Source organism: Liolophura sinensis, chromosome 8 (genome assembly GCF_032854445.1).
Source record: "Liolophura sinensis isolate JHLJ2023 chromosome 8, CUHK_Ljap_v2, whole genome shotgun sequence".
In the NCBI taxonomy this organism is placed as follows: Eukaryota; Metazoa; Mollusca; class Polyplacophora; order Chitonida; family Chitonidae; genus Liolophura; species Liolophura sinensis.
The window spans coordinates 44,043,622-44,062,442 of NC_088302.1; the positions used below are offsets into that span (position 1 = coordinate 44,043,622).

General features: G+C 40.1%; 1 protein-coding gene across 2 annotated transcripts in view; it reads right to left on the reverse strand.

Moving 5' to 3' along the window:
- Positions 1-7,059: 7,059 nt before the first annotated feature.
- Positions 7,060-18,821, reverse strand: part of LOC135472859 (uncharacterized) — a 29,037-nt gene continuing 17,275 nt past the window's right edge. The window contains exons 2-5 of one of the 2 annotated variants that reach the window (XM_064752564.1): positions 15,685-16,647; positions 10,601-10,768; positions 9,763-10,182; positions 7,060-9,256 (exon numbers count right to left, since the gene is read on the reverse strand). In XM_064752564.1, the coding sequence (XP_064608634.1) occupies positions 7,764-9,256; positions 9,763-10,182; positions 10,601-10,768; positions 15,685-16,647 (3,044 nt within the window). In that variant the 3' untranslated portion in view covers positions 7,060-7,763. Of the gene's footprint in view, positions 9,257-9,762; positions 10,183-10,600; positions 10,778-15,684; positions 16,648-18,821 lie in introns of both variants that reach the window. The other variant, XM_064752563.1, reaches the window with a different exon arrangement.

Genomic DNA, 18,821 nt, shown 5'->3' on the forward strand with positions numbered 1-18,821 from the left:
TAGCTGCTTGGTTGGAATGTTGGTTAAATGGTGATCTAAATATATACTAAAGTGTAATTAAAATTTATTGGTTGGCTACAAGAAAAAAGTGAGAAAACCAAGAACCATGTACCAGACATTCAATAAATCACATCATTTGTTCATTTGGATGTATTGTTTATTTATTTCTTATTCATTTTATTAATTATCATTTTTTTTTAATTTTTGTTTGTTTTTGTTTTTTTAGGAATGTTTCAGTTCTACGATGGTGGTCATTTTTCTACTATTCTTTATCAAGCTTACAATTAAATTAAAAACCACTCCTTATTATCACATGTAATTACATATGTAATGTTTTAATGAATAACTCTCATCGATTAATGATTTCACAAGTCATCAATCAGACGATATTTTTACAACTGTTGATTGATTAACCAAAACTCTGTCATAAAACTGGACGAAAATATGGCTCGCGTTTTCTCTGCAAAACCTTTCATTCTCTCACTAACACCCATGATTTGACAGGTGTGTTCCAGTGAAGACAAATGTTCTTTGGGCAACCAGAAAATCCTTTCATAGCTACACCAGATCAGAGCTGGATTTAATGTGACGAGGCATCGTGCACAGACCGTCGCTGGAATAAACCTACTGAGCTAATGCTGATCACATTTCGCGCAGTCGCCATCGTCTGTCCAGAATGGCGCTCAGAATTATGGTTTCCTGGACAAACCTCAGCTTCACAGAAACATGGAGCCATTTTTCTGATAAAAGCCGAAATGTATCCATCAACATTTCATCTGATACCGACAGAAATTAACCGAAGCTGTTTGTGCGAGAAAAAGTAACACTGGAATTGATTACTTAGAAAACAAGTGAACAAACTTCTGCCTGCTGTAATAAGGGATTTTACACATTGAAATACCAGAATATAGTACATGTGAGAAATAAATCCCACTATTAGAACATTTTAACAACTATTCAGATCTAATTATGCAGATTACGTTATGGAAAGCACAGAACATCAACCAGATGTCCCTACATGCAATGCTATAAGTTACTTAAAATTTAACCAGAGGAACAATCCAGACAAATAAACATTTGAAAAAGTTGAAAATTTCTGCGAATCAAAATTTATTACGTGTAGGAGCCTCAGCCTGGAAACGTGGACGATCTTTGCATGCATGTGAATACCAAATTTCTAATGAGATAAACTTCTGTATTTAAGATTATGTAAATCAATCAACCAATGACAAACGATTCAGGGGAAATGAAGGACGTGCCAGATCTCTAGTGAAACAAGCTTATTGTCTCTTTATCTGGCAAAAGGTTTTCCTCATTGATTGGTTACCTGATATTGGATTTTATAACTACACCCAGGTAGGGATTGTTTACAGTTCGTGACAGAATCTGTAGTTGATGCGATCGCATACGAAGGGCCGACCTTTTCCTCGTGCCCACGCAAACCTTGACGCAATGATACTTTGGACGGTATGTTTATTTATTTGTTTGATTGGTGTTTAAGCCGTAGTCTGGAATATTTCACTTACACGACGGCGGCCAGCATTATGGTGGAAGGGAACTTGGACAGTATAATATGTAACAATAACACTCTTCTAACAATCAATGTGGGCAGTTTTGTGACCACAGTGTAGAGTACTATACACAAACCTTGCAAGCTTGCAAGCTTCATCCGAATTATTACTTTTTGGACATTCCGGTTGAAAGCGACAAAGAATGGTCACTACATTATTATGAATTTATTATATCAGCCGTTTGATCCACTTTGGAACTTTAAAGTCCATAAAAGCAACAAACTAATTATGATTTTGCATATAAGAGTATATAAGCTGTGATTTGCAGAAGTGATTTGCACTCTGTCGACTTTACACAATAGTGGTACTTTTTTAGCCAAAAAAAAACATCGGTAATTCCTGAGTACAAAGAACCGACGACACCGTGCAGTTTTGCAACGGCGTGTTTTAGAGGCGTTCACCAGAGTGGTCTGGTAACGAATTTCGCGGAGCCGTAAGTCTCAATGGCTGGAGAAGCCGTCAATGTCAGGATCTTTGCTGGGGCCATGGTGTTAGAGGACAGCCTGTAATCAAGTCAGGAATCGATGGATCTGGAATGTGTCCCTCGGTGGCCCAAAGTATCGTGTTTTTGTGGTCCAGAGACAACCATTTGTAAGGGCATTTCTCTCTGGACAAGCTTTTTACACGACGAGTCATAGATACAGTCTCCTTTGGAAACCCGAAGAATTCAGCCTGGGAGAACACAGAAGAGTTCCACACCATGGTTAAATTTCAGTTCAAACAAAAGTTACACCCAGATCTGAGATTTTTGTCCACGTCCCAATTATATAACCGAAATACAGATAGTTCTTACGCGTGCTCGTGCTGAATGGTCCCTTAATTGAATGTTTCATGCAATGTAATAACACAAATAGGTTCTGCGGGGACGTGATTCACAAAAATACCTTGTTTGATTAGAAAGATTCTAGTGAGGTCATTTGGGACAAATGAAGCCGATTGACGTCTATGTACCAGGTTTTTAGAAATTTCCTCGAAAACTAAGATCAAATCGAAGACTGTCTCACTCTTATGGTCAACTATCTCACAGTCCTTGTCCGATCGGCGACTATATCACAATGCTTGTTAAATCGACAACTATCTCACACTGCATTTCATCTCCACAGGCATCTCACACTCATAGTATACCGATTACAAATCTCACACTCTCACACGATTCATGACAAGCTATGACAAGCTGCGAATAAAATGACACTATTAATGATCGGCAAATCTTGCAAATGCATGGCAAAGGAAATGCATGCGGTACCGTCTTGTGTTGGACCAGTTGGAAACTAGGGGCTAACTACGTCGAGATTTGATATCTATTACTGAGAACTATGAAACCCGGACCTTGAGTGGGATGGCATCTGACAACCGTGTAACTGAGACATTCAGCGGATAAAATCGACCTCTGTAGCATAATCAATGTTGTCATTGCTACTTCTTCAGTTCTTTGGTGGTTTGTGCTGAAAGTTGTTTTAGGTATTGGTCTTGAGGTTATTGATCTGCAATGTCCGTTATAGCTGACGACCTTTATATCTATGTTTTTCACGAAGGAGTATGGCGTTAACATCAGTCAAATAAACAAATTAGCGAAACCTACATGTACAAGCTAGCTCCAAGGCAAGGTTACAAACACAGTAACTAGGAAAATCTAAAAATGAAACGTTTGTATCCATTGTGTAGGTAGCACAGATATACTGGAATTTTCAATCTCAGTATTTTAAAGCCAAAAGAATGTACTGAAACTGTTAAATATCCATGTTTTCTCTGTCTTGGCCAACCTGTTTTAAACCGCATTGTACTGCTCAGCGCGAAAGTATAAAATCACCTGTTTGTCTAATTACAGGTATTGTGCGCGTTAATTAGGTCAGAAAGACTGACCTGCTGACCGAAGAGATCGATTCCTGGTAATCTTCTCACAAAGAAGACAATCTTTATTGTTCACGCGGGATTAAGGTTATACTGGGTGACTTAACCAGGACAAGACCTTCTTAACCATTTTCTTAAGCCTGAGTCACCTTTGGCCAGAGCCGTATTCACAGATTCTTCGTATATTGCATTATGTGAATATCCAACAGAATCGATACTCGTGGGATTTGCATTTGCTATGTTGTTCAATAGATATTCATGTAGGGATATTTTTACATGTTGTAAGTTCAGATCGCTATCCTTCTATGTAAAGCAAATCGCCACACACACACACAAAAAACACTTGTGTTTAAATCTAACACAACAACTTGTGTTGTTTCATTCAATACAGAAATGTGTTATCCCTGGACAAACAAATGTTAAATAAATGTGGAGTATTACAAAATAATAAAACATAAACAAGACCTTGTGTTAATTCAACACAAGATAGAGTTGTTCAAATATGACACAAGAGTTTGTGTGGAAAGAACACAAGTTTGTGTTCATACAACACAAGTGGTTTTGTGTGCATATTGTATCCAAACAAAACCGTAATACTCAGTTTAATGTTCCTCACACCTGACGGAGTAGGGCAATTTTGTTTCAAACATCGAATGTTTGTCCGTCTTTCTTTGGTCTCCAGTAAGATTCTTCAAGAGACAAGGAACGCAGGAACGTCGTCTCAAATTAATCAAAAGACTTTTCTGGTTATATTGTAACCCCTCATATTAAAAGAGACTTCTATAATAAAACATCAGATTCACATTTTCTCCACTAGAGTGGGTTTGTGTTCACGTGATGGCGCTACACCTCAGATCAATAAAGACGAACAGGATGGTCCCTGGCCGCGTGTTACACAAGGTATTATGAACGGCTTAGGCCGAGAAGCCTTTGGATGTACCAATCAGAGCTGGTTTACTTGACAGATTGATCCCCGGAACAACAATTTATCCCTCCCTCGTTAGGGGCTCACCGGCTTTGATCCCACTCGATGGTAAGATGGCGATGGACGCCTCATCAGTGACGCGATACATCACCTTCTGACACCACCTCGCTTGGCTTCTCTCTGTCTCTTTCTCTTCGTGTCTCCTCATTCTTGCTAGTGATTCACCGATAAGGCGAAACAAGAGCCAGCTGTAGACAGAATTTATTTGCGTAGCATGGCTAGTTTTCTGTGCACCTCTAGATTTAATATCGGAAGATATGCTTTTCCACAAAGGTTTCTAATCATTGGACCTAATCCGTTTTTTTAACATAAGTCAGTATCTAAACTCTTGCTAATAGGATTGGAATCAAGATTTTTGTAATCAAAAACTGTTCCTTCAGATTTAAATTCCACGGATGTAAGTAAATTTAAAGACAATAGAGGTGGTTTAATTAAAGTTTTACCCTACATGGGAGGAACAACTTAGTGTACCGCTTGCAATATAGGCAACGAAACAACCATATGAACGCATCGGTGATAACTTCTCTTATAAATGCACGGGCGGTTGAAGCCAGTGTATCATGGGTTTGTTGCTGTGTAGGGCGCACTCTAGCGGCGTTATGCATTATCGCACACATGCATATATTGATCACAGTGGAAGAGGATTTTGTTTCTGTAATTGTCATCAATTGGTGTAATTGTTTCAGTAATTGGACAGAATGATTGACCGTTTTTCACGCCAAACAAGCCAGATTCTTCCGTCGTCTTGGCGAAGGTGACACGAAAATTATTGTTACAGAAGGCGTCCGAGAGGTTGAGGTGGACTGCCTTCATTACAGCCTGAGTTACCTTCCGTTATGCTAAAGTTCTATTTGAAATCGCCCTCTGTGAAATCTCCACCCTCTAACATCAGCGCCATCAACATCACAGCCACTTCCACCACTCCACGATGACCATCGCCAATCCAATATGAACGATTTTCATCAACATTTGTTACGCATTGCAGTTTCATAGATGCCTTTAGGTACTGCATTATAACTTAAAAGACAGTGAGAACGAAAAAGACTAGGGAAGATTAAATAATCCATTGACAGTGATGGCTTAAATGTGCGGAATATTCATATTTGACACACGAAAGCGAGACTGCAGAGTGGTGAGGTTATTTACAGCTCTTATCTATCCTTCAGCAAATAGAAATAGGCCTAAACGTTAGAACGTTTCTGACGTTAGCTCAGCTTAGGATATATTTTTGGCAATTTTATAGTTTTCAATCTTCAGGAAGATTTTGTATCCAAAACATGCAACGTTTGGGCCAGTTAATCGACTCAACCCCAGTTAATGCGAATGGAATCGTCACTGAGGATACTGTTGGATTACTGGTCTGTCAGCAGAAAGGCGACACAAATGTTAAATAGTCTCACAGGCATACCCTTTTTTTTCAACGGTCCTCAATGAATTTGACTGAAGACACAATGCAAAAGAACTAATACAGCAAGACTTATAAACAGTACTGCACCGACGAATGCATTAGTTTTCTTTGTTATTTGGAATAAAACAACGGGGGGTTTGGAACTGTCGACAGGATAAACGGAAAAGGTTGCATGTCATTACTATGATCTGAAGACTAGGGAAGAGTCGAATAGCCTTCATGATCTCAACGGTTTTATCTCTCTCATCCGTCACATTGCCCCATTTTATCGCCTGAAGATAAAGTCCACTATCAGTATATATATGGTAGAAAAGGTGTTTACGGCTTTGTTGTCGGTTGTGATAAGAAATAAGTTGTACAGAATCTAAGCATGGAAGCCATATTGAACTCAACGAAATACTATGTGGAACATTTTATACACCATATATATATGATAAATGGTATACACCATACCATAAATTATCACATTAACACGTAAACATCAAATAATTAGAATTCATATCTCCAGAAAAAAATAGGGAAACATTATGGGTAATTCAGAACAAAGTATGTGACCAGTGCATGGAAATATGATCGAATTGTGTATTACTTCTTTTGCTTGTTAAAAAGATACATAGTAAGGGCGTTGAGTTTATCGCCTGAGAAGTTAACCACCAAATACGGCAGATTCCAAAATTAACGCCCCCTTACATGTGCTTTCTGGGTTATAGTTTTCAATGATGTGTCAGGAATTTATCTCTATAGCTTCCATACGTTCTAGTACTAATATTAGCATACTTGATACAGGACACCTTACGTTCTTTATCCCATTTAACCTCCGGTTAGATTGGGTGGCCGCATTTTATGCAAGGAACAAATGGCGCATCGTTAAATACCCGAGCCAAGAGATAAAGGAAGTGACGACATCGATAGTGGTTATTTAACCAGGAATTGGATTCACGTGACCGTGATCGATCTAAAAGATAACGGTCACAAAAATAGCATTATATTTATTCGATAGCAGAAACCTTTGTGTAATATTGGATTGCAGTGACCATACAGATACCATTGTGCTATTTTTCTAAAGCCGGAAGCTGTGTTTAGTGTTTCGAATTTTTTGTCTACGTACCTGCGTGTTATTATGCTTTAAAAAGGCATCAATAAACCCATAATCACGTGACGTAACCGTTTGCTTCCTGGAAAGACATGGTTTCAGTGACGTTCGCGCTAACGAGCGTTAATGTAACAGAGGTTCATTCTCCCAGTAGCTATGTCGATACAGCATAATGGGGAAGGCCGCATCTGAATTATGTGAAAAGCAATGAGGAAACCTCAAACAGTAATAATACATTCTTCAATAAAGTCCTTCATCTGCCAATCAGTATAATGGGAACTTGCAGTTCAAAGCTATATTTATTGCAATTTTTTCCGTTCGGATCAGGGTTATGTGACTTAGGGTTAACTGAAAGCCCAGATTAAAAGTAAGCATAAGGTCACGTAAAACTGTATAATATCAACAAAAAATGTCATTTCAATAAAAAAAAACATAATTTAATCATGACAATATAAATAAATGTGATTCCCAGATCAAATTAAACACAAATGATATATTAGAACTTCCGGTCATGTTGTCTGGGTGACATAAAATCCGAGATCATGTGTCACGTGACGTCAGATAACCCGAATAAGGACGCAGATGAGCGATCTGAGCATGGAATCACGTATTATGCGATGTCAGATATGTTCCACCGGAACGAGCACTAGTGGTTGACATCAAACATTCCTCTCCGGAACACCAGCTTAACTGGTTGAAGTCGAACATGGTCTTACGGAACACCAGCACAACTGGTTGAAGTCATGCATTTCTCTTCGGAGCACCATAGCTACTGGTTGAAGCCATACATTCATCTTCGGAACACCAGCACTACTGCTTGAAGTCAAATATGCCTCTCCCAGAAAACGAGGACTACTAGTGCTTCTCCACCCCGTTAACAGCTGATTCCTCTTTAACCGGTTTGCCTATCTTCTCGACACCATGCCACCGCAGTTTAAGCATTTCGTTGTACTCGAAGTAAGACAGCGGATCGTCCTCTATAAAGTCATCGTACTCCAATTCGGCCATGTCCGAAGGGGTGTTGGCCGACCTCACCGACTTGGTGGGCGATAGGGTCTTATTGCTGCGGAGACTCTTAATGCTCTTGGGGGTTGAGTTAACGGAGGGAGTTACTCGCTCCTCCATGATACTTTCGGGACTCTGACCGTCGGGTCGAGGCAGACACTTCTGCCTCTCCTCTGCACCCCGTGGAGAATTTCTCTCCGTTTTGGGTGCCTCCCGTTTTTTAATAAATTTAAATTTTTTCTTTTCTGCTGAGCTGGCTTTGGCTGCAGGTTTGTCCGAATCATAACTGTCCGTCAGTGATGTCGGTCTCCTTGCTTTGGGTTGAGTCCCTGTAAATTCCGTTGTTGTATGTTGAGCACTTGTTTCGCGAGGCGTCACGCTTTTTACATCCATCTCGACGGTATTCTTCATCGGCGTGAGCACGCCGCTAGATTTTAATTTCTTCCTACTAGATTTTGATTTACTATGCGAGTCTTTCCCATCCCTGGGTTTCTCCGTGCGGCGAGACTCTTTACTCCCTGTCGGTTTGTCCGACCGGAATTTGTCACTATGAGCCTCGCCTCCACCCGGAGTTTTCTCCCTCTTTTTCCTCTTGCTGGTGTCCGGACCTCGGTCCTCCGTCTTGGAGGTGGAGGCGGATCCGGACTGATCCTTGGAGGTGGGAGTGGAGGAGGCTCCTGTCACAACACGATTGTCGTCCTCATCCTTCCGCCGCTCCACCAAAGCTTTTGTTAGCATGCTATGCTTTGTTGGCGGCGAGGTTGGCGATTTGGAATTCGACGACCGCCTCATTTTCGGAGAAGGGTGAACTTTCGGTGACCTTGGACGGTATCCCTTAAAAAAGTTTTGGTCGTGTTTAAAGTCTTCTATAGAAGCATTGGCGGCATAGGGACTCTGCAGAGGCGTATAGGGCCTTGACGACGGCCTGGAACTTCCTCCAGTTTCTACATCCGCCATAGCCCGCAGGCGCCGATATCCCGCGCTCGACGTGCTGGATATTGAGGAGCCACGTGACTTCCCAGCATTCACAGGATAATCCTTCCGTTTCAGTTCTCCTGTGAGAGGCGTCTCCATGTCAACACCCGGACTATCCAGCTCGTCTGGACTGCTCGGCGTTTGAATGGATGTGCCTTTGTTGTGGACGGGACTAGTCGGGCTCTCAGTTTTCGTCATCTTATATTTATGACGATTCTTTCTTTGAATCCGATGATAAACTACGAAGAGAACGGTTCCGATGATAATGAGAACACAAACCACAACACCGACGATAGTAACGGCATTCTCCCAAACCGGCTTGGTAATCGGTGTCAACCGGGAAGCGGCCACTGTCGTCACATTGTTATCTGCAAGAAAGAATTTATAATCTTACAGGATTTTAAAATTCATCATAAATCTCAAAACCTAAGCCTAAATCTAAGGCTAAATAACACTGACTGCATCTATGAGCTCTATATAAAGGGACTGGGCTTATTTAACTCTTTCTTTTACGGTATCATGGTTTATATTCCCCCGTGATATACAAATCATGCATCCAGGTTGTCCTAATTGCTCAGAATTAAGTAAGCAATTTCAGATTGTTCTACATATGATATAGTAAATGAAGGAATGCCAGAGACCTAACGCCGGATTTCTAACATTTGTAACTTGACGAAGTTAGTGCGTAGTGAATCATTGGGAAGCAAATCGATATAGTCATTCTCAGGTCTGAATCCCAGTTTGGAGACCCCATTAAGCTGCAAGGTATGGATCATATGGCTAAGGTGCTCTGCAAGTCTATAGGTTTTAAAAGAAGAGCCCCACGAAAAAAGAGACAATTCAACAACTTAATGGAAGAAGATATTATTCTTACTCAAGACATTGTAATAAGCGATGAATCCATGGACGTGGATGCTCTTTGTAGGTTCGAGCAAAACTATGCCCAGAGAAGTTGTAGAGGCTGATGTGGATTTTGTCATAAACTCAACCAGCATTTCATTGGTCGACGATGTGACGTCATCTAAATGAACGCTTCCGTCCGAAAAAGCCAGTAAGTCAGCATGTCTTGAGCCACCGTTTCGTACTTGCACCCACTGCATATTTTCGTATAAGTCCATATAAGCAAAGGAGAGTTTTATCTTTTGATCGCGTTTCACCCTGATTCTCCAAATGGCTAATCCCTGACAGCGGCCTGAGGCCACAAGCTTCCCAGTGCTGTTCGTCATGGTGCATCCACAAGCACATCGCTCATCCAGCTTCACAGAGTACAATGGAGTTAATTCCGAAAGCAGCTCTGAAAACGTGAAGAACATTTTTCTTACGTAGTACATAGAATATATGGATGGAATGTATGGAATGGTATCTTAAAATAAGGTCCAGTAGAACATAACCTTAAACCTCTCATCCATAACAAAAAATCATTTGGGATATTTGCAAAATTTCGAAGTTTGGTATTTATAGCAAACGTTCTGTAAGCCCTGTGACTTGTTCTGCCTCTCCATTTACAGGCTGTAAATACTTTTGTTATACATGTATTTCTGTAGCACAATTGAGGTGAGATTTTTCTGACACATTAGGCTTAAAAATATGAGCTAGTGCGCATGCTGCAAGAACAAAACGTCACTTCGTGGTTTGTCCTCGTACACTGTAAATTACTTAAAATCGTATTTTTAACTTATGTATCACAGAACAAAAGAATGTTGTGGACTTACCAGGGCAAACTGAAGAGCACGGGGTCCACTCCACGGGGTCCCCAACACAGAAATCGCCTCCGTTCATTGGTGGAGGATTATCACACATCCGGAAGCGACTTTTCTTACCGTTGCCGCATGAGACCGAACATTGCCCCCATGGCGACCACGCGCTCCAGTGACCGTCAGCTGCAAGAACTGCAGAAAAGATATTTTGTTAAAAAAGTTACACGCAACATCAACTGCAATCTACGACAAAAGCTTTTGCCCAAAGCAGTTAAACTAATTTCTTTGAATAAATAAAAAAGTGATCACCACAACATACATCTGAAACATAACAAACAGTGAAGCCATGTTTAACAAGTATACACAGAAAGTATAAGGTCATGCAAAATGAGTGGCAATAAACAGTATATATATATATATATATATATATATATATATATATATATATATATATATATATATATATATATATATATATATATATATATTGTTTATATAAATATAAAGTATAAGGTCATGCAAAATGAGTGGCTATAAACAATATACCGGTATATATATATATATATATATATATATATAATGCACAACAAATGACGAAAAGAGGAAATCTCCACTTAAGGGTTTCCCTATATAAGCTATGCTTTACTGCTCTTACACGTTGCGTCTATTTATACATTGCATAACATGATTTTACCATTTTATATGCTAATTCTGTAAAAGGTAAGGCACCATAATAAGCTGACAACAAATGGAAGGAAGAATACAGCACAGTTTATACTGATTCACTGCGGAATAAACTAAGTAAAGCACAGATTTATGAATCTTTCTGCAATACTTTTATTTCAAAATACATCAAAATATTATAGAATTGCACCGGTTAAAAAAGACCAATACCGTAAACGCTGCAATAACAACAAACGGAATGAACACCCAAAAATAGTACACAACGATGGCAATAGTGTAAGGCGTTTTCAAAACACAACACTTCATGTTGGGCACAGCAAATTTCCGCAATATGAACACTTACCACAAGATGTCGGAAAAGATGCAATGAAAAGATAAATTAAACCATTATAGCATTTGACAATGACACGATGTGTTGTAAATATGATTTAGGGTGCGAGAATTTTGTTAATATAGAAAAAAGACCTTTCTAAGAATTTTTTCACCGTGATAAGCCTAAAATTTAACTCAAAATATTCCAATCATAGTAAAAGTCAAACTCTTTGGGGCAGGTTGTAAGACACATGCCAGTCTTGACCTGTATAGTGAAATCATGGACTAGCATTTGCTTTTTGCTGTAAATTCAGCGCTACAGGCGAAAAATCGGTAAGCTTTATTACATATCTGACTTAGTTTCTCACTGTATTTGAATTGTCCACGTTTGAATATTTTCAGAGATGACATTATGACTGCAACTTTTCATGTCCATTTTCACATTGGTCGATAATTCTTAAAATGTCTTCATCCGGGATCAAACCCCAATGTAAACCTTTGAACAGTTAAAATGGTAAATTGTAGGTATTACTCTATAATGACAAGGCCGCACTTGTATTCTTAAGCAGATATACATTTATTATATTTCATATCCATTTTTTTAATGATTTTCCGTCTTACTTAAACTTTTGAAGGGCCTCCGTGGCCGAGGGGCTTAGCACGCCAGCACGGCGCAATGACCCAGGAGCCTCCGACCAGTCAGTGTGAGTTCAATTCCAACTCATGCTGACTTCATCTCCGCCCGTACGTGGGAAAGTTTTGCAGCAACCTGCTGATGGTCATGGGATTGCCCCGGGCTCTGCCCGGTTTCCTCTCACCATAATGCTGGCCGCCGTCGTATAAGTGAAATATTCTTGAGTACGAAGTAAAATATCAATAAAATAAATAAATAAACTTTTACAATTTATTGAGCTATGTCTGTCATATAGTATAGCGCTTTAGATCTAGTGGAAGTTACTGGTAAATGTGCTCTACACCCTTCATCCGGGTAACCATGTATAGTGCATATATCAAAACTACTCACGGCCTTCGTGACACGCCATGACATTTATAAGGACTAATCTAGTCCATAATAATTCATTTTTGATAATAAATATGACGCAAGAGAGAGTCAGTTTGTTTGTTTGATCGTGATTTGTACCTGAATTCGCCTATAGTCCGGTGTTTAGACCGGTCATACAGATAAGACAGGCACTTTGCGGTCTCCTTTACAGGGCTGTGTACTAGCTAACTTGAAATAGGACAGACGCGGTTTGACAAGAGCGTTGTCAGTTTTATACCTGTACAATGTGGGACAAGTATACACGAATTATTCAAAGGCAACATGCGTATCCTTCTGCAACACCGAACATTTCTTCCGGCGGATTACACTCTGAAACTGTTCACGTCACTTTACAGATGTTAATCAAAGAAATATACAGATTTAATTGAGTTTAAATTTAAGCACACACCGACACACCGCCCTCGATTCTTTGTCAAGGATAATACTGTGATGCTTGGGTGTAGTAGTGAGAATATTCACAATCTGTTTTCTCAGCTCTACCCACGATGATAGCGTCACCTGGTAACGGGCTATTGGCCAGGTGACCAGTCAGACACAAACAGGATGGCGGCGTTTTCATTACGTCAAAAACAGAAATACGGGTAATCCCCAAGCGCTAAACCATTCGATCACGATAAAAAGAACTGACATGTGGTCTACGTTATACCATATTGATCTTGTATAAATCCACGCCATTTTTAATTTTCGTAAAGAAGGATTAAAACAATCATGAAACTTTTCAGTACTCGATGACCTGATTATTGAGGTTTGTCTCTGTATCTGGGTATCCCGTGCAGTTGTGCACATACTACACCCAAAAGCTGATACAATTCGATTCCATATAATCAGGTTCGATGTAATATATAAATGATACAGTTCTGCCTACAACAGTTATCAGCTTGTGCATGGATATCCAATCGATAAAATCGTCAGTGTCCTCAACCGGAAAACTTCATCAAATAAGTGCACCAGTACCGACGTTCAACATGTTCTGCTGTCTACGGTATACCATATTGATCTTGTATAAATCCACGCCATTTTTAATTTTCGTAATGGCTGCCGACAGTGATGTAATGATCTGACCTGTCAAAAAATAACACGCGATTCAGGGTCAGCATCAACGTGTATAGGATGACCTCTTCCATACGGAACATACCACATAGGCTGCAGAAAAAGAGTGGATCGGGCTTACGTCAGCTCTGTTGTCTGGGCGAATAAACCAATCAGGCCCTTTTTAATGGCTCGGTTCATTGTAGTTGTATGGGTTGTTACATGGTTTGAGAGTATATATGTTATAATTGTGACTGGTATCCTCTACTGTCTTACGTGGGAAGGTCTGCCAGTAACTTGAGGATATCAGTGGGTTTCCCCGGGCTTTGTCCGGTTTCCCCCTACCGTAATACTGACGACATATTCTTGAATACGATGTAAAACACTAATCAACTCAATAAATAAATACAGGTGCGTGTATTTTTATTATGTTAGGTTTGTTACAAAGGTTGGGATTTATTAGAAGGGTTGGCATTGCTAGAAGTTTCAGATTTCCTCTTCATTAACAAATGACGTTCAAAATAAAAGCAGTCAAAAAAGTATGTCTTTTAGACACTAGTCATATACATGCATATAACACCACTGAAAACTTTTGAATGGCTGTCCCCATCGGATGTTATACAAGACACTCTCGTTTCATGTAAAATAAATTCTCCAATGATTTTTATTACACTAGACATGGCAGTTTGAACAAAATGACGCTAAAACAAGGCTACCCGATTTTGTACTCAAATCTCTCGTGCTGTATCTCTTCAAATTGCTTTCCTAATAATTAAGCTTTTCAGTGACTCCTTAGTTTAAATTTCGAATATTTCTACTCAGATGTTAAGTTTAAGATCAGAGCTCATTCATAACATAATGATCCAATACTCAGCAGAGACAGAGACACGTTTTTAATATGATCGGTTAGCTGTATGCAATTGTCTAGCACGACAGCGAAGACTGGGTAAACTAAATCGGTTCTCTGACAGCGAGAAGAGTCAACTTTTCCTTGCCGAGTCTTATCTACGGTGAGTATACATTACACCTGACCAGGTAAGTCATAAAGCAAATCATTACCGCACTTGTATAAAATGGCAAAAAATTACTGGAGGCGACGAATGCACAGCACGTAAAGGGCTCTAACGCCGTGGCCTGTGAATTCATGCTTATCAGGCACACGATCTAGAAACATACCGGCTTACATATTAACTTGAGCCTTTCCTCGGTAAACAGTCATTGCACTTTATTAGCTGAGTTTCTCATTTAGACTAAAGATCACAGGACGCCTCCACTGTTCCCTCGGTACAGATCACCTATATATTTCAGTGGTATAACGCTACCTTAATAAACTGTTATGCAAAGAAGGCTTAAAGTCGCTTCATACCTTGACTTCTGACGACACCTTATAAATATTCATGAAGATGTTTTAATATGATACCCATTAATCATCAGTTGAAGGCAGATAGAAATTTTAGGAGCGAAATGTTTCCGATTCTAAAATCATTGTGAATGGTATTCAACTGAACAGTTCATGGAGTTAACATGCATATTATATTAAAAACCATTCCAAACCTAAGAAATGTTACGTTGACAATTAGCTTTCATCATTTCGCAGGTCTCGCAAAGCCCCCTTACATCTGTCAGTATCTCACCCCTGATTGTCTTTTCTTTCCGGTTGGTCTAGTAATATAATAGTACAATCAATTATAACATATATAACAGGTAACATTGCCCGATTAAAATAAGTCCGTCAAAGCGATGTACTATTTTGTTGTCAGTAACACGTCAGTGTTTCTGTATAGCGCTCACAACTTTAGAGCTATGAATGTCGAACGATCACAGGCGCTGCTCAGTAACAGCATAGGACGAAGCGTTTTCAAACTGTATACGGAACCAATCAACATGTGTGGGTAAGAAATGTGTACATACGCCAACTGAACTAAACTATAGCTGGACAATAATTTATATATAAATAGCTGTAATTAATGTTACATCCAACTTTACCAACACTGTATGACGACTGCCTTACCTGCGTTCTCGTGAGCCGGCAAGCAGTACTTCTTCTGTTCGGCGACAGCGCCTGTGCGGGACAAACTGACGTAGATGAAGCAATAGCCCAAAGCTTGTCGCTCAAACGTCGAGCAGTTGAACGTCAATGTGCGGCCAGCTCGCACGGCAAATCTTTCCATGACGTAAACCTGCTCGATAGGCGCTGCCAGAGAGCCTTGCACTTTCCTGACTAACTTGTACATTCGAATTTTATCCATTTTGTCCGTACATAATGGCTGTTCATACATCAGCGTCAAATTTTTGTCGCACGGGAAAACACTATTGTAAAACGTCGCTAAGTTATATTTGTCACTCCATGTGACGAACATTAAATTACTTTGAGCTATAGTAACAGAACTGTTGGAGTTAGACTTTAGTTCTGCCCGGTAAAATCCGACAATATCCGTACTACTGCAATCAAAGAACTCTGATATCCTGGGTTTGTTGATCGCGGACACGTTTTTCCTTCCCATCTGGTAAGGCTCGTACAAACCTCGTGACGCACCGTCACGGTCCGGACCCAGGTAAATTAGCTCGATCCAAAACGTGTAGCGGTGAACGATGGCGTTGCATTTAGCCTCTGACGTCATCGTGAGGGGGAATCCCCCAGTCAATGCCACGTGCTCTGGTGGCAATGAGAGACTGATCGTTGGCCATTTTACTTTGAGCCTGGTTTCGGCTAACTTTCTTCCTCCGAGGTACATGAACATCCTAAATGCGTAATCCCCGGCGTACTCCACCACCCCACAGGCTATCCTGAGGGTCTGAGAGGTCATCCCCAGGGTGACCCCCAGGGTGGTGATTTCCCGGTTATAGTCCAGGGAAAAGAGCTGGAGAAAAGCGTTAGGCATGCTGACACCAGTCGGGATCGTGTATGTGACTTCCAGATCCGAGGTGTAGGCCAGGTAGACTTCCGCGGTGGACAGACTGTAACCGTCTCCATCTGAAACAAAGAGAAGAACGATGAAGTTTCTCTATACAATGGTTATTGATATAGGTGCATACATAGAGAAGAACGGTGAATTTCTGAAGACAAGTGTCAATGACACAGGTGAATACATAGACGAGAAAGTTGGATGTCTAAAGACATTTGTGACGTTCATTGATAAAGGTGAATACACTGACAATACGGTGAATTTCTGAAGACAATCGTCATTGATATAGGTGAATACCTAGACAAGAACAGTGAATTTCTCAACATAATGGTCACTGATACAGATAAGTAAATATACAGGAGTGGTGAAGTGAGTGAGTGCAAGTGAGTGAGTGCTTGGGGTTTAACGTCATACTTAATAATTTTTCAGTCATATGACGACTAAGGAATCCTTAGAGTGCATGTAAGGTGCAGGCGGATTTCCACCACTCTTTCATCTTGTGCTGCTTCACTGAGACGCCTTACCCAAGGCAAGTAAGCTGCCCCGACCGAGCCATTATACTGATACATTACACTGATACATTATACTGAAAGTTGCACTATCAGTATCCCCTTTACGCTGAATGCCAAGCGAGGAAGTTACAACTTCCTCTTTTAAAGTCTTAAGTGTGACTCGACCCAGGACTGACCCTGGATCTACCGCTCCCGAAGCGGACGCTCTACCAAATGTGCTTGACCAACGGTGAGTGGTGAAGTTCCCAGACCCACATCATCACACAGACGAATTAATATACTGTCAAGAATTGTGGTGTCTCAAAATAACAGTAACTCGAAAGCGAATAAATAGACAATAACAATTATGTTCTCGGGACTACTGTCACTCATAGACCAATACATAGACAAGATCAGAGAATTTCTCAAAATAAGTCACTGTCACGCGAATACATACCGTAGACAAAAACGGTTATGTTCTCAGGACTACTTTCACTCATAGACCAATACATAGACAAGAAACGAGAATTTCTCAGAATAAGTCACTGTCACGCGAATACATACCGTAGACAATAACGGTTATGTTCTCAAAACTACTGTCACTCATAGACCAATACATAGACAAGAACAGAGAATTTCTCAGAATAAGTCATTTGTCACGCGAACACACAGACAATAACGGTTATATCCTCATGACAACTATTATTCGCAGGCCAATAGAGAGACAATAACGGTTATGATATCAGGACAACTGTCACTAATAGACAAAGAGAATTTCTCAGAATAAGTCAATAACAGATGAATACATAGAAAAGAAGAAATTCTCAGAGCAATAGTAACAGGAATCTGAGCTGTTAAAAACAAAGTTCGTCAGTAACGTCGGGTTTAACCTCCAGCTGTTTCCTCCATGCACCAATAGTAGACTGAGAGTGTGGGGGAAAATCATTCCCGTACCTTGTAGTCACTTTGGAATCTAATAAGATATTGTAACCCTATATTCTTTCATCGTATGAGGAAATAAGTCTTTAAACCGAATTAAACCGAACAAATGCATAAATGTTTCGTATAGCGAAGAAAACATTGTACTGTTTGACGTTTTGTGATTGGTGACAGCTGCAGAGACAGGTCCGCGTACCTGATTAATACGTAAAATTGTTCGTACTTGGTACAGTACGTTTTTACTGTTTGGCTCAGAACTCACAGACACGTGATACAAGTCTTCTTTTGCCTTCGTCAAGGTGAAGATGACCTTGCCAGATTATGGCGATTTCACAATACAGGCGCACCTCAGAACTGTAATTATATATGTATACAGAAACCATCCTAAGGGTATTTCAGCACGAATACCATAAATGAGACTGGCAAAGCAGTGAAACCAAATATTGGACCAATTAGACGTTATTTGTTTGAAAACTCCACATGATTATTTCGTGCCCAGAAAAAAACGGCTCCCCAAAGTGCGTCCACATTGTCACTTGGCGTCTTTATCTCTAAGGTCACAATTCGTCAGAGCTTCGAGGTCAACGAACTGACACATGTGGGTGAGGCTCAAAGACCTGATATTATATAACACAAAAACCACAATGACATTTGTAGAGGTTACTGAAACTAGCAACCGGTGACAGGACAGACGTGAGCTCTACAATTCAGCTTCTCTAAGATGTCTTCATCAGATACAGGTGTATTATATGGACAAAGAACAATGGCGTTATACGATCGGCGCTAAACTATGTGACCTCTGTGTGACCTCT